This window comes from Scomber scombrus, chromosome 23 (assembly GCF_963691925.1).
Source record: "Scomber scombrus chromosome 23, fScoSco1.1, whole genome shotgun sequence".
Lineage (NCBI taxonomy): Eukaryota > Metazoa > Chordata > Actinopteri > Scombriformes > Scombridae > Scomber > Scomber scombrus.
Window position 1 is genome coordinate 12,128,568 of NC_084992.1, and position 17,280 is coordinate 12,145,847.

The 17,280-nt window shown below is 39.5% G+C and overlaps 3 protein-coding genes across 3 annotated transcripts in view; 2 read left to right on the forward strand and 1 right to left on the reverse strand.

The window, feature by feature from the left end:
* The window catches only part of acap1 (ArfGAP with coiled-coil, ankyrin repeat and PH domains 1), a 479,281-nt gene that overhangs the window by 305,256 nt on the left and 156,745 nt on the right, over nt 1-17,280 (forward strand). The gene's annotated exons all lie outside the window — the stretch shown is intronic.
* Nucleotides 107-7,935, reverse strand: ponzr1 (plac8 onzin related protein 1). Its single transcript, XM_062445125.1, has 4 exons — nt 7,882-7,935; nt 5,426-5,533; nt 2,723-2,868; nt 107-812 (listed from the first exon to the last, which is right to left on the reverse strand). The coding sequence occupies exons 2-4, from the start codon at nt 5,529-5,531 to the stop codon at nt 675-677; spliced, it is 390 nt and encodes a 129-aa protein (XP_062301109.1). The 5' UTR covers nt 5,532-5,533; nt 7,882-7,935; the 3' UTR covers nt 107-674.
* Nucleotides 13,145-16,998, forward strand: zgc:194312 (uncharacterized protein LOC794943 homolog). Its single transcript, XM_062444676.1, has 2 exons — nt 13,145-14,223; nt 15,762-16,998. The coding sequence occupies exons 1-2, from the start codon at nt 13,283-13,285 to the stop codon at nt 15,907-15,909; spliced, it is 1,089 nt and encodes a 362-aa protein (XP_062300660.1). The 5' UTR covers nt 13,145-13,282; the 3' UTR covers nt 15,910-16,998.

Here is a 17,280-nt window from a genome sequence, read left to right on the forward strand (position 1 = left end):
GTATCTTACACATATCATTGGTTATTGTTTTATCGATATGATATCATACATGTATATAGGTTGTTCATCTTTTCACCCAGTTAATGAATCATACTATGACAGGAGCTTGTTGAAACAGCATTTTATTAGCCAGAATCAAAGTACAGTAACATAACTGTTAGAACATGAAATGATGTATAAAAGTAGCCAGTATTCACAATCCATAATTAACAAAACACGTATTTTGCAGGGACCCATCTCACCCAGGATACTCGCTCTTTGAGCTGCTGCCCTCAGGCAAACGCTACAGGACATGGAGGGTACGCACAAAACAGTTTTTACGCTAAAGCCATAAATGCACTAAACTGCGTTAAATAATGGTAATTATTTATTTATTTTTGTTTCTGCACTTTAAAGACGGCATCTCAATTTCGTTGTGCTTTGTACAATGACACAGACTTTCTATTCTATTCTGTATTCTAAATGTTCTAAACGGACTACCAGCAGCAGGCTCAATATCATCAATAATAACTGCTAAGCATGTTTAAAAATGAGTAGGCTGCTGCAATAGTTACAAATAGCATATATATTTACTGATATATTTAATCAAAAGCCCCCCCCCCCTGCTTGGGGCCCTGGTACACCATTCCAATTTCTCTTCCCACTTCGACGCCCGTGACCAGCATAGTTGTGTCCTAGGCCCTAATGACCTGCGTGGTGACCACTGATGCCATGGCCGGCTGTCTGGCCCTGATCTTCTGCTCTCGATTCATCTGACACCACACGCACGGGTAGCACCAAAGTAACTCACAGCAGTCATCGCAGCAGCCTCCCTGCAGGAAGGAAGGGAGAACAAGTGTCAGAAGAAGGTTTGAATAAGTGACAGTTGAAAACACACAAAACAAATTGAGAAGTTGTGGTTTACAACACCCGTCAAATCTCACATTACACCTGCTTTTCCCAGCACATACCATCTCAGCTGCCGTGACAATAATGAAGCACATTTAGAGGGTATTTGAATAAATCTAAATTTCCTCGTCCCCCCATTTGAATTGGCATATAAAAAAATTCCCAGAGCCCAGGTTGATGCTATCAGATGTCTTGTTTAGAACAACAAACAAGCCAAAAACCCAAATATATTCAGTTAAAATCTGCAACTTAGTTTTATGAGAGCTATGAAAATGAAAACACATATTTTTACACATTTTATGTCTTAAGGTGGAGTAAGCAACACATTTTCTACTTTGATAGATACATTTTCAGTAAAACTTCTATACTGAGTTGAAGCAAATAGCGCGCTGTGTTGATTGTAAAGCAATAGTGTGAGCGTACTGTTACACACCTTCCTGTGTTGACATCAGTGTCTGTGTTTGAGAGAGTGAAGAATGAACTGCTTAACTAACTCTCATCATGGTGAGGACAGATAATGCATGTCAGCTGTTATTTAAGAGGGTTTCATGACAAGCCTGTGAAATATTGGGTAAATTGAGACTTGTTTGTTCATGTTAAACTATATTCCCTTTCTTGTTTTTTCGTAACTATAGGAATGTTTTAATGCTCTGAAGTTGTTAACAGCGATCCACATTGTGTTCCTTATTTGACTAGCATCACCACTTTTTTTGCATATGGCTTCCCAGAGTTTCAGGAATCCAGGAATCCAGGAATCCAGAAATTGGTATATGACTCATGTTGTGATCAGCTTAAATAGTTTTATGAGCCTCAAACACCTTGATGGATCTGACTCTTTAAAAATATGACCATCGTTTTATGATGGCCACCAAACCTCCGATATATCTTTCATAGCCTATATTTACACAGATGCTTATTGGTTTTAACTACGTATTATATTCCTCAGTTAATTCATATTCAAGATGTAGCTTACAAGGAAATTGAAACAAAAAAAAAGAAGAGGTAGATCTGACTCTGACTTGTCTTCTCTTGTAGAGCATGAGTAAAGATAGGTGTCAGTCTTCCTATGAACAGATCAAACCGGTCTGTGAAGTCGTCAAATTAGTGGTTTTGTCAGTTGGCTCAGATTCTGTCACTTCTGCTCTGACGATCACTGGAAACATATGTTACTATGACAACCCACAACAGTGAGCTGTCAGCTGTGACTAACTGCATTTAAGCAGTTTTTAATACAATTCATTGCTGATTTATTCCTTATTGATATGTTTGAAAATTCTAACATAAAGCTTTGTTAATGTAAATGTCGCCAATTCTTTTTTGTGTGGTGAAATGTGACCCAACCTGACAGCACCCACTCCTGCCTCTTTACAGGCTTTTATGCATGTTTGCTGCCTACAAGCTACACAATGGACTGAAAAGCAAATATATTTACAAACATATATTCATTTTTCTTAATATTATATTCATGATCATTTTTTTTATAGCAAAGTATGACCATGCACTACAAGATGAGTCAACTAAGTGCAGCACATCTGCTTTCAGAATCACTTTGAGCACAGATGGGGAAGAAAGTCTTATTAAATCATCAGCCTAATATCTTACATTACTGAATTTTGGCTATGTAGATATTTTAAACAAATGAACACATATTTACTGATAAAAGGCACATATCCAAATATCTGTATTGGCACTTTAAGACTCAATATTGGCTCATTTATGTGAAAATCATTATTTATCTGTAAATTAAATGTTTTGACTCGGCTCTAGCTGACATTTAAAACATGTGCCTACTTCCACCATATATACCCTCTCCCCCTCCTCAAGCAAGTCTTACATGGATGCCATGTTTCTCTCTAATGGAGGAGCGGAGAAGGCAGGACACCACACAGCAGACGTCCAGGAGCGGCAGGCAGCAGCACCAGCCGTTATCATTGGCCGTCTGACACTGCATGCAGGGGAAACAAAAAAGAGCGCAGCAACCTTGAGGGCAGAAGAGACACAAGAAACAAAAATAAGATACAAAATGACTTTATTGTTAGGACATAACATTAAGCTACAGCACCAGTCAAAAGTGTTCACATCTATCTCTCTCACCTGTGCTTTCTTGTCATCAACGGCCACAAATTTCACAATGATAATTTACCAGAATACAGCAGAAGTGAGACTGACCCTTCTGTTTGAACTCAGCTGAAAGAAGAAGTTCCTGTTTTTCACAAATGTTAATTTACTGGTCATGAGGAGCACGAGCTATCCTGTGAAAACTGTAAAATTTCATCAGGTCAGCAAGGGTGAAACAGGATGCTGTTATCTGCATCTCTCCTCTGAGACATACAATGCCCTGCAAGTGTTCAAACCACTCAACTTTGTATTAATATTTTCTTGTTGCAATTTACGTTATCCAGTCAAATTTGTAATTTAGCAGGGGGTTTGAACACTTGCAGGGCATTGTATGTCAAATTCTTATTAGGAGCTGAGCCCCCCTAAGGGTCTGATCCTAGAATGGCCCCTGGCTGACAGTATGAAAACTGGTGAACAGTTAGTTTTGTTATTTGTAGAAAAACATATTTACTGAAACAGTATTTTTATATTTTCATAAGTAATGAACTTAGATAATCACTTCTGCTTTCTTTGTTTCACAGCTGAAATATGGACATTAGTCTTTTTTGATCTTTCCTGTGCTTTGTGGTTGTGACCTCTTTACCGTTCAAGCAATAGTTAAATTAAACCACAAAACTAATTCTAGATATAAGCTCTTAATGTTGCTCTCAGAGTGCACCAGAATGATGTATTTTACTTAAAAATGTACAAAATATTCATATGTATATATATATATATAAGAACATATATACATACTTATCCTTTTCTAATATAATGCTAAACAAATATAACCCTTTTGTGGTGATGACGTGATGTTGTTGTACAAATAAACTGCTTCTTTTATACATGCGAAACTATTGACACATGCAAGGGGAACTGGATAAGGGATCAGAAGTCACCTCTCCCTCCTGTGATGGATGACCCAACGACCAACACCCACATCCACAAGCCTGTGTGGCTTGACCATCAGCTATAAATGTAACACAAAGAGACTACACCTTTGAGCATTTTACAGAGATACCTTGAGTGATTGATGTATGCTCCTCTTGCAAGATTTAATAAAACCTTTGATGATTGATCGTCTGAGAGTCCTATGTCAGTAGTTTGGTCATTTGAACCTAACATATATATATATATATATATATATATATATATATATATATATATATATATATATATATATATACATGAATACGTCTGCGACTTTCTATAGTGGTCCCAGTAATATTTGTTGTTAAAGTGTACAGAAGTAGAATATCACATGACATGGTTATGCTATGTTTGAGTAATGAAAACATTATAAAAGTAGCTGTCAGAGCAATACTCTCCACTCATAAACTAATCTAATTATCTAAAATATGTTCTGTCAGTGTCAGAGCCTCTGTATGAGACGCTTCAGTCAGTATTTGAGCGTTTTAAAACTTATTTCAGGGGCAGCACTCAGGGGCTCCACTGTAAACCCACCCTGAGTGCATCATTTAAACTGTTGGTGCCAATCCATTTTGAACGAGCAACAGACAATTGAGAAACTACAGCACTGGGCTGGCTGACCAATGACATAACTTCATCACTCAGTCAGTCAGTGAGTGACAGACATTTGGGGCATGAGTGTAATCTCCCATTCCCTTTAAAAGCCAGGAGCACTGTCACTTTGGTGAATTGCTATTATAACGGCGCATTTGTCAAGCAATGTGTTTCAAGAATAAAACATGAGTTTTTCTGAAAAGAAAGTTATAACTAACCAGTCTGATGAGTGTAGAGGTGTGTGTGGATATATTGTAGCAGCCTGGTGTCACCAGCTGATTTATTGAACAGTGAGTGGCTGTGCATAATTGCATTTATCAACATATCAGTCCTACAGTATACACAGCTGTGGATAACAGACACTGTAAGAATCACCCACACTCATTAACAGATCAGTACAGATGTTTTAACCACAGATGTTCAGATGCTTTTCTTGTTGATAAAATCACCAAGTGGCAGTGGAGCGGCTTTCCTCCAGAAGCAGACGTGGCTCTGAGATGTCATACTTTTATTTCTATTTGTTTGTATGTTTGTGTCCTTGTCCCTTGGTGTTATTGGGCTGGTCTGGGGCTGATCCAGACAAGAGATAGATGAAAAGTCCCTAAAGGACATTTTGGAGCATCTGATGATGATCATGTGATATATTTGAAAGTTCCAGAGCAGTTACTAAACAGGCCTCATGATGAGATTATTCCCTCAACATTTATCTACCCAGGGAAAGGTTTCTAGTGGTGGTCATAATATCTCAATTTAACTATTTTATATTATGCTTTTGTTGTAAACCAATAGTCTGACAGTTTTACACTCCTCATGTTCAGCATGTGTCCTCCCTCCTCTTACACATCTGTTTTTTTCAGTCTGAGTGGAAACATTTTGTTTCACACTGTGGGTGCGAGTGTTTTTTGGATCGACTCACAGGTGCTCATATCGCTACAGCAGTCGCAAAGGCCAGTGCTCCATGCCGATGTGTATTGGTAGTTGGTAGTCTGCATCACCACTTGGGTTGGTTGCTGGTAGGCCATGTCTGGAGGATACAAAACAAAAGTTGAGAAACTGATAAGGAGGACAGGGGACTGCTTCATACTAAAGCCTGACCAATACTGGATTTTTGGGACCAATGCCAACTGATAGATAAATAAAAAAATATTTTAAAAATTCATACAATTCTGGCTATATAAGTATATGGACAAGATATACGGTATATATGATGAGGTGAAGGAGAGAGAGGAGCAGCAGCAGCAGGGCAACAAGATGAAGGAGAGAGAGGAGCAGTAAGGCAACAAGGTGGAGGAGAGAGAAGAGGAGCAGCAGCAGCAGCAGCAGCAGCAGGGCAACAAGGTGAAGGAGAGAGAGGAGCAGCAGGGCAACAAGGTGGAGGAGAGAGAGGAGCAGCAGGGCAACAAGGTGGAGGAGAGAGAGGAGCAGTAAGGCAACAAGGTGAAGGAGAGAGAGGAGCAGCAGGGCAACAAGGTGGAGGAGAGAGAGGAGCAGCAGCAGCAGGGCAACAAGGTGAAGGAGAGAGAGGAGCAGCAGCAGCAGGGCAACAAGGTGGAGGAGAGAGAGGAGCAGCAGCAGCAGGGCAACAAGTTGGAGGAGAGAGAGGAGCAGCAGGGCAACAAGGTGAAGGAGAGAGAGGAGCAGCAGCAGCAGGGCAACAAGGTGAAGGAGAGAGAGGAGCAGTAAGGCAACAAGGTGGAGGAGAGAGAGGAGCAGCAGCAGCAGCAGCAGCAGGGCAACAAGGTGAAGGAGAGAGAGGAGCAGCAGGGCAACAAGGTGGAGGAGAGAGAGGAGCAGCAGGGCAACAAGGTGGAGGAGAGAGAGGAGCAGCAGCAGCAGGGCAACAAGGTGAAGGAGAGAGAGGAGCAGCAGCAGCAGGGCAACAAGGTGGAGGAGAGAGAGGAGCAGCAGCAGCAGGGCAACAAGTTGGAGGAGAGAGAGGAGCAGCAGGGCAACAAGGTGAAGGAGAGAGAGGAGCAGCAGCAGCAGGGCAACAAGGTGAAGGAGAGAGAGGAGCAGTAAGGCAACAAGGTGGAGGAGAGAGAGGAGCAGCAGCAGCAGCAGCAGCAGGGCAACAAGGTGAAGGAGAGAGAGGAGCAGCAGGGCAACAAGGTGGAGGAGAGAGAGGAGCAGCAGGGCAACAAGGTGGAGGAGAGAGAGGAGCAGCAGGGCAACAAGGTGAAGGAGAGAGAGGAGCAGCAGCAGCAGGGCAACAAGGTGAAGGAGAGAGAGGAGCAGTAAGGCAACAAGGTGGAGGAGAGAGAGGAGCAGCAGGTATTATAGGTAGTCAGCAAATGATGTTTTATTATAGCATGTGATGGAGGATTTTATCAACACAGCCCATTCCTAATACATGATGACCACAAACTTCACAGCAAGTTACATAAAAAGTTAATAGTTGATATGCATATCTAGTATATCATACAGATAACACTGTTAACATCTAACTCAAAACACATTAATAAGTCCACTTTATGATTCACAAAGAATTGTCCAACTCCATCTTTGAACTTTAATTTATGTCTTTAATTACAGCACCCATCATTCATTATGTGTGATGGTTCACTGATTCAAATACAAATTTTCAAGATCAATGTTTCATATATAATGTATTTGCTGACATATTACTACAATTTAAGCCCTGTGGAGTTCCTTATATTGTTATGTTATCTCATAGAAATCACAAAATCATAGTGCGTGGGTGTAGCTGCACAAATTTAAGCGCTAAACTATTTACTGACTGGCTATGCTCAACTTTAAAATGACACATTTAAATCAAGCATTTTAGTCCTTTTGTTCTTAACAGGCTTTTCAGGTCTAGAATATCTTACTAAAAAATGAAGGGATTCAGCATTTTAGGTCCATTAGCTAACGTCCCTATACCACATAGCTTTAGTTGAACATGTTTTATGAGTTAGGGAAAACAAATGTGTGTATAAGGAGGAAATGAAACGCACATTATACACATGGCTGTGATAAGAGGAAGAGGTAACTTCAACTATGAGAACTTCTCTCTAAAATATAGCTGAAACAAACAATTAATCAAATGTATTTTTAGCTATATAGTGTAAAAGACTTAAATGCAGCATGTTACTATGTAGTTAATGTTGTATGTGGTTATAAGGTGGTTGACCACTGTCTGCTCTAAAGTAAGACACGACTCTCACTGCATCCTTATTTGTCCTACTTTAAGCTAGTGTATCACCTGCTATCAATGCAATAAAAAAAGTGAAGTGAAGTTTTGTTTTTTTAAATATCGAGCTGAAATAAAATAATCCTCCCATAAGCATTATTATGGTAGCCCTCTACAAACTTAAATACCATTAAAATACTACAAATGATCCTATTTAAGACACATGAATGAACCTGTCTTACCTTTTCTGTGCTCTCCGTTAACTCACTGCAGAATGAAAAAAGTTTCGTTTCGTGTGAAATCCAGCCCTCCCCCTGCCCACATGTTTACTGTTCTGTTGAAATGTCTCACTCATGGTGGAGCTGCTTACTGAACATGAAAAATAATCCTTTACATGAAGGAAAACGTGTTAATGCAAAACATTTTAAACCACAATAAGCCTACACATCTGGAAAACATTCATCCAGATGTTCAAAACGCATAGAGAGATGTAAGATGGCATGTGAATATAAATGATAAAACAACTTAAATGCTGCATTATATTGCAGATGTAATGCACCACAAAGTGGATCAATAGGATATTGTTAGGAGTATATAGATTCAGACCATAATCTGTAAATCTTTATACTAATAGCAGGAAAAAAATAACGGATTACCTACAACACAGCCGACAACACAAACTATGAGTGGTGAGGTAAAAAGAAAAAGAAAAAAAGAAGGAAGGAAGTACTGATAAGAGTCAGTAGCATTTTCTCTGAAAAGACTACTTACAATAACAACTTGTTATGCTTTTCTGCAAAAAAAAAAGAACAGAGAAATACCACATGCCTATTTAAGAGACAAGACAATATTAAAATAGAGTGAGTGAAAAATATCTGGGACATTATTGGTATTTTCGGTCCCACCCATTGGAATTTCAAATAATCCATGCACAAAATACTAAAAGATGCACTTGTGGTGTAAGTTATAGTTGTCTTGAGACTAAATGTAAATATAATTGAGGTAAAAGTGGTTCCAAAATATTATTTAAAATACCAAATAGCTCTCTAGCACCCCCTATATATGGCTTTTTTCTCTTGTCCCTCCCACCTGATGACAAACTTACATATCAAATATAACAGTTAAAACAAGTTTTAAATCTACTTTTTGTGGTATGATTTTGTTAATATAGGCTCTTGTAAATGTTAAATCATAAACATATTTTAAATAATAGTAATTACGCTCTGAAGTTGTGTCCCTCAACGTGCCCGCAACCCTGTTACCAAAGCCTTTTTAGCCTCCCAAAAGGGGGCTAAGTGACTCTTTGACATCATCAAGCCATGTGGTAACACCATGGGTAGTTAATAGTTGAGTCCTATCTTCTATTTTTCACATTTTCAGCCTTAATTGAGTGTGTCACTCAAACCAACACAACCCTGTTACTCATATTATCAGAATAAGACAAATGAAATTCAAAGTTTAAAAAAAAAATGTATATAGCTAAATGTGCCCTTGACCAGCCACCATAGCAGCCCACACAGCTAGTATCTACTCTTGAGAAAAAGCTTGAACACTAGCATTGATTTGCAACCCTGTTACTCTAATTACAGTAACAGGGTTCTACTGTATCTCTTTCAAAAAAAAGACAATATATTATCATTAATAAAATAAAATTTGAATGTGTAATGTATTAAGTATGTAAGTATTTATTCATTTATTCACACCGTCACATGTCATTATCTACAATCAAAAGCAATGTGTCCCTTCAACACTGTTACTCCAACCCTGTTCCCATATAGGCCTAATCTTCATCATAATAATCTTAAATTATTTTCTCAGCTCACAATGGTTCAACCTATTGTCCTTTTAATAGTTTGAATAGTTGTATGCATGATGTATTTGAGCCAATATGTAAAAAGAAGTAAGAAGAAGAAATTAGTTTAAAAAAAATGCAACAAAAAAAAAAAAAGCTGGACGAATCAAATTGTTTGATGGTTTACGACCTGCTTTTCTTAAAGTCAAAATAGAAAATACTAAAATAAATGGTCATTTTTGCACTAATATCAATGCCTAAATTGTCCTCCGATTCTGGAATGACCCATCTCACCACATGACCCAGAACAGACTTACACTTCAACACTAGTCTAGTTATGCATCATCATAGTCTACTATTGGATGGGTAAATGGAGTTCTGCAATGTAATTACAATAACCTGCAAAGAAGATTACAGCTTTCTTCTGCTTTTGCAACTTTTTTTATCCACAGATGTATTTTGTATTTTTGCATACCCTGTCTAATAGATGTACAAATGACTGCACATCAGGCACAACCATGAGTAATGTTGCACTATAGCGACCCTGTGAGGCTTTGGTGATCATTACACCTAAGATAATAAAATCTGTTGGATGGGTGGAGGCAACATGATAGTTTTAGTCTGATGGAGGCGTGAGATGAAGGGCCAGGACATGGATGCATTACCAAACAGGCGTCTTAATGGCCAGAGGAGCCACTGAGCCACACACATAGTAAAAACCCACACAGGTGATTTAGGACAGTGTTTACGTAGGCTATGCTTAACTGACATCTTCCTGACAATTTGGGGTATAATCAGTCAGAATAAGTGAAAAAACTGTGTGGATGCAGGAGCTTTAATATTTCCTTTTGGGGAGTCAAAGGGATCAGTGCAAAGACCTAAAAATCTTTATTTTGAACGTGTCAGAACAAAGATGCCTCAGGACATTTGCTACTGGGCCACAAGGAAGTTGTATGATTCCGCAAAAAAGCCGAACAGTGATAATTACCTTAAACCTGATGCAGTCTGTCATTCCCCACCCCCATACATAAATGAGAGAGATTATGACTGATCCCAAAGCTAAAGGGCCCCTAATCACAGGTTTGTTTTTTGTTTGCCTCCTGAATGAAGGCACATCTTGGGCTACTGTACAATGACTACTTCTTGTATCTGTATGACAAGTTCAGTTTGTGCTATTTGTCCTTTTTCACAGAGGACATTTTGGCACTTTTCAAAGCAGGAAAAGCTCACGTCCAATTAATATAATTAATTATGGCTGGATCCCATTTAGGTTTTGCATGAGGATTCAACAGTAGGTTATTGTTCTTGGACACTTGGATGGGAATGAGCCATCGTTAATGATCCACTTGTGCTTTTCAGCTAAACATTACAAGTGGCTCTATTTAATCTCAAAGTCCCATTTGGACCAGAGTCTGTCAATGAAGTACATACCACACAGAGCAACAAAATGACCTTAAAGGATGGGTTCACAGTTCCATATTAACATTGAACAAGTTTTTCCTCACTGTAATCATTCCTCCTGTTCATACTGGCTATTAAAAGATCTTTTTCAAATGTGCTTTCAATGTAAGTGATGATGAGGGACAAAATCCACAGTGTGCCCACACAGTCATTTAAAAGTTGACCTGAAGCTTATATGAGGCTTCAGCAGTCTGACTTAGTAATATCAAGTGAATGTCTGTCACATTTACAGTCTTTTTAGCATCAAATTCTCCTTGTGTCATCTTGGGTTTGGCATCCCTTAATAAAGCCAGTCTGATCTCCATCCATGATTTCATTCATAAAGTGTTCATATCTTTGTGTAATAATCAAGGTGTACAGCTTAAAATCTAAGTTAAGTATTGCTATTTCTCTCTAAACCAAGAAGAAATCACTGATGACTAATCACTGATATCACAGCTTTCTTCCAGGATGGTGGGAGTTCACCATGTTCAAGTGTATAATTAAATGAAGAAATGAATAGTGGTATAAGTTGGTCACTGAATGTTTTGTAACACTCTTTGATGGTATACCAGGAAGAGTAGCAGCAGATGGACCCAAACACGTGCAGTGGCCAGAATAAACTAAAGAACTTCTCTTTATTTAGGCTTGAGTGCAGGCAGAGGAAAACTGAGCTAAATATACTGAACTAATAACACAGAACAAAAACTGAACAAAAACTGAACTGAAAACTAGGAATTAAATACAAACTGAGCTGATGAAACAAGGAACAGGTGACTAACCAGACTAATGCAGGGCAGGTGTGGAGAGAAAAGCAGAACCAACCATGAACCTAGAAATAAAATCCTGAGTTCAATATGTCTCACTAACATTAAACTTTCTCAGGTACAAGTGAAACCAGCAGGAGACACAACAAACATTTGACAGACTGATGCTGTTGAATCATTTTAGATCGCCATGTTAGATATTTACAGAGTATCCACCTTCTCTTCACCTACAGATCCCCCTTCAATCCATCCATGAAGATTGATTGTCTATGACAATGTAAGAGCTCAATAAAGGATTAAAAACTGACCTGAATTAAAGTACTCCGTCCAGACGTCCCATCACAGGGACAAAAAGCTGAGGGGCTCTGCTGGACAATACTAGATACTGGAGCAGAACCAACATATAGTAGACCATCACTGCCAGGGGACTTATTTGTTTTTAGTCTACGTATTGCTTTCTCTATTTCTGATTTTGTAGCAGGTGAAGTCAGAAGGTCTTTCTGATTTTTCCCAATCGCTGGTAAGTCGAGCGTCTTTAGAAACAGATTTGTTTTTTAGATGTTTGCAGACAGAGGCTGGCTATACAGCATACAGTGTATCCCTTATCTGTTGTTTTTGCGGTATTTTTGTTAGTAATCTAGTTGCTCTAGGCCCCACTTCATAGTGGGATTGTTTTTAGAAATGTTTTGGTTAATAATTTATCTATACTATGCCGAATTTCTCTAACATTTGGTAGTAACGTGGAGTGTTGTGTATTCTTATGTGGCTCAGTTTCAACAGTTTAGCCTTTTCCTTCTTACAAGCTTTTTCTTTAAATAGCAGGGTTAATCTCTGCTCTCTACCACAAAATCTCTTCACAATTTAACATGTAATAATCCAACATTTAACTTCCATAATGCTTTGTTCCTCCTACAGTTTTGATTTGACCTTTAGATAAACTGAATGCCAGTGATCTGATACATCCACCTCTTCAATTTACAATTTAACAGGGTTACCCACAGGGTTCTTTCAGTATCTTTATATCATTGTCTTTCATTTATATTTATGGAGTCTGTTTTAAGACAAATTTGACAGATTGTGAACCTTTAATTGAGCTCTGACTCTCACCCCTGCTATCCCTGCACACAACAGATGGTGGCAGCAACATGAAACTATGACATCTCCTGTTGCTGTATCTTCTTAGGAAGAGAGTCGTCTCTCAATTAATGCAAAGTTTAACAAAATAGTGTATTTGTACAATACATTTTACAATTCCATTTTAAAAATCAATCACTTCTACGTTTTAAAAAAAAAAAAAGACAAAACAAGGAGATATAATTATTAATAGGCTCACTATTTATAATTTAATTATTTTAATGTATTTCAAAGTCCTTACACATTGTTTAAAAAAGTAAGAATTGTCAAAAATGCCTTTTGCAACTTGCTGTACTGAGGAGTCTGTATGTATGTCTGTATGAGTGAGTGAGTGAGTGAGAGAGCGAGAGAGAGAGAACGCGCCAGAGAGAACGCGCGCAGATGATCGCTTTGAGTCAATCTTCAGTGGGACGGCAGTCACAGAGGATCATGCAGCGGACAAACTTTCTCTCCCATCAGCATCACTTCCATCACCTCTATCCTGTAAATCCCGCCAGACCCAGCTGAGGAATGATGTCAAATAACAGCACGATCTCACCACAGGAGGGGGACTACACCTGCGTGCGTTTTTACGTGTCCACCGTCTCCTTCTCGGTGCTCCTTTTCTTCAACCTAATCATCAACTGGACTATAGTCCGCGAGGAGCAGCTCCGCACTCACGCTCGCTTCGTGCTGGTTTTCCACCTGCTGGTCTCCGCCCTGGTTCACCTGGGCATGAGCAGCATCTTCTACTACCAGATCCACCTGAGAGCACGACCGGGCCACTCCGCCTGCATGACTATGATCACGATATTGATCAGCAGCGCCTCCAACATCCTCCTGACTCTCACCATGATGGCTTTGGACCGATACTGCGCCGTTTGCCACCCCATGCGCTACACCTCCACCTGCACTGCGGGGTACTGGCCCTGGCTGCTGGGCGCGTTCACCTGGCTCGTGGCCCTACTCATCCCCTTCATCCTGTTGCCCCGCCAGGAGGCTGGGGACAGCTATGACGGGGAGTGTGGCCCGGAGCAGCTGAAGAAAGGCGAGCTGCCGAAGGTGTTGTTCATAAGTGTGTGTGCGCTGCTCATACTCTACAGCTATGTGAGGATACTAGTGGAGGGACGTCGATTGGGGGTCCTCAATCGGCGCAATCGCACCGGCTGCAGGACCATCGCCCTACACGGGTCACAGCTGGCCGTTTACATCCTCCCTAACTTTGTGAAATACGTGATTACAATGCTGCACAAGCATGACTCCATTCAAGCAGAGACCAAAGAGCTCGCAGCGGTGGTTATATTTGCCTTTTTCAGCTTGGCGCAGTGCGTTGCGCCAGTTGTTTATGGTTTGCGTAAAGAGGAACTTCTGGAGCAGTTGTGTCACAGGTTCCCCTGTTGTTCCCGATACTTGAAGAGTGTGCTAGGCTGGACTGTGCATGCCAACTGGCCACACACAAATCACACAACACGGTATGTCCCAAAGGATTTACATATATCTCTACTTAAACTCTGTTGCGGTTCATGATTTAATTCATGGTTTATACATGATTTACGAAATAGTGATCAGCTAAGCAAAGAGTGTGAAAGGGTTATGACCTCTGAACAGGAAATATATATAACTGTGAGTCATAACTAACATGTTTTTACAGTACTTGGTTGAAGACCTAATTGTCTAACACTTAATAAATTAAGTTCAGAAAGTCAAAGTGGAAAAGATAGAGCAAAGGCCCTGCTAGAGGAGGATTAACAGCAGTCACAGTTCTCTTTAATTAATAGCTTAACTGGTGTATAAAGCATTAGTAAACTACTCATTATGCATTAATAAAGCTATTAGTTGAAATGGTACCAAAATTGGAAGTAAAAACCACTGAATATGAAAAACATGCAGATTTTTATGGGGACACATATGGGGAAAAAAGACCAATGGTGGGAAAATTCAATTAAACATAGTCACATGTGAAATATGAGAGAACAGTGTGGAAACATGTGCTTTCACATCTGTGTTGCCTTTCATACCTGACTCCAAGTAAGCCACACAGAGATAAACCGCCATGTTTGTCCATCCACAATTCAAACACACACATTAGTGTTTTGTGGCTATGCTGATCGCATGAATGGTTTTTCACGAGCAGGTTAAAATAGGCCAAGAGAGGACATCATTAGACCAGACACAGGAAACCCTCAAAAAAACAGTGGCACGTTTTAGAGTGTTAATTGTTGGTTTTCTCCATTTCAACCAAACTACATTTTAAAAACCAAAGTGACAAGGGGAGATTTTAGTTCGGACAGTTCAGAAGTAGAGATGAAGGAAGGATTTTAGAGTCCTAAACACAGTCCCACCAACCTAAGCCCTCAGAGATTTTCACCAGACATCAAATTTATCTTAGTTTTTCCCCAACATGAGGGTCTAAGTGATTCAAAAGTCTAGTGGCATGCTCAGTTATCAAATTTGACTATACTGGGTATAAAAAGCGTTTACCTGTAGTATGTTTATCCAGGTTAGATGTCGCTAAAAACCCCAAAGACCTTACTGTTGTAGTGACAGCACTGTTTAGCAGAGCTCACCAACTGCAATGGGGTCACAAATATGTATTAATCAGATATAAGACAAACATTATCTAACCTCATCTAATCAAAACTGGAAATTGACACATTCTTACTACAAATAATAATCATTAGATGAGCTGTAATCTGGCAGGGGTTGCTGTTATTTGGGGGAAGGGTGTTGAACACAAATGAAAAAGATAGGGAGATTAGTGTGGCCACTACTAGCAAAAAGGAGACTGTGATTTGCATAAGGTTCAATATTACTATAAGTACTACTACTACTATTACTGAATGAGTAATTAAAATAGAGATTGCATGCCAAGACCAAACCACATCTCAGAATCTAATATTTCACTTATAGTTGTTTTGGAAATTTTAGACGTTTCGCCACGTGAAACCACAGAAGGGGTGTATGAGATCATAATTGCAGGTACTTTTTTAACTCTCTTTTTCCCCCTCAGGGAGCGAACGCTGACAGCCCAGACGATCATCTCCTTTGAGGCCACACAAGTCCCTGAAGAGGAGCAGGAGGAGGAAACTGGGTCGGTTACAGTCAGGAGTTCCTCACATGACCTACACTCATGTCAAGGCGATACGGACAATGCCTGATGGGAAAAAGCGAGTCAGCGCCAGGACCACACCACAACAGGAACATTTGGATGCGTGGTCGGTGTTCTCGACTGAAGGAAACACTGTGCACATAATAATAGTGGTCTGGGGTTTAACCCCTGATCAGAGCACATTTATAGACCTACATGAGCAACAATGAGAGACAGCTGCGTATTTATAATTTGCTCTATTTGTGAACTTTCTTAATTGGGGAAGTACTCGTGCTGTGGCAGACAGCACACAACTGTGTGGTTTCAGTAAAAATGGACAGTTCTCTCCCCAAAATGAACATTTCCCTGGCTGGTCCAGGATTCATCAGACCTCTGACGTATAGGCAAAAAACAGTCCAGTCCCATTCTGGATTAAAATAACTGTGAATGTTGTTCTCTGAACTTTGTAGATATTAAAATATAAATTATCTTGATTCACTTGAATAATTTCAGCACCTTGAAATCGTATACATAACCTGTCTGTATTTCATCTCTTAGTTTGGAGGTGGGCAAATAGCCGCCAGTGGTTCAAATCCAGTCCTCTGGGAATCATATCCGACCTGATGATGAAAGTTGTACTATCGACTTTTATAATTTCCGTGAAATCTTTTACATATCTAGAAAAATCTACTGTAGACTAACAAAAATAAATACAAGGATCATGCAAATAGTGGCGAATATCAACTTGTCACATCTGATAATGCCCTCAGGAACAGGAGATGCTTTAAAACTGTGGTTGCATCATGACATTTGAACACTGCATGGTGCTGACATTAAGTCTAAAAGCAGAAGTAACAGTTTAATGTGTGAAGTACAACGCTTCACAACTTCAGCCTGTACAGAATCTCTCTCCAGGAACACAAAGAGGTGACAGGAATTGTATGCAGATATTTGGTGGGGGGGGTTTCTGAAGCTAAGGCAACAATACTTTCAGTCAACTCCAAGTGCAACACAGAACATACACTGCATTTGAGTCATTTCTAGTTAAATGAGTATTGAAATAAGTTGCAACTTTGTCCCTTCCTGTGCTAATGTACAATCATGTGACTGTACAATCTTTAACAGTGTTAGACATCTATTAAGAACCATTTAATTTAATTATTTGGTCAATTTTGTGTTTTTAAGTAGATTACAAGGCTGAATGTATTAAATAAAACCTTTTAAAACAAGCAAGACATTATCCTGAGCTAAATGTCTCTTATGGAGAAGGACTGAGGGCCAGTTTGCTTTAATGCTTCCTCTCTAAATACTTAGCACTACTAAATACATAGGGGAAATTATATAATCTACAGAGTCTACAGGCTGGTAATGACTATTACTGAGCTTGTCAGTTACTTTTAAGTCAGATAAAGTTGCACATGCAGGGGGAATTCTCAACGTT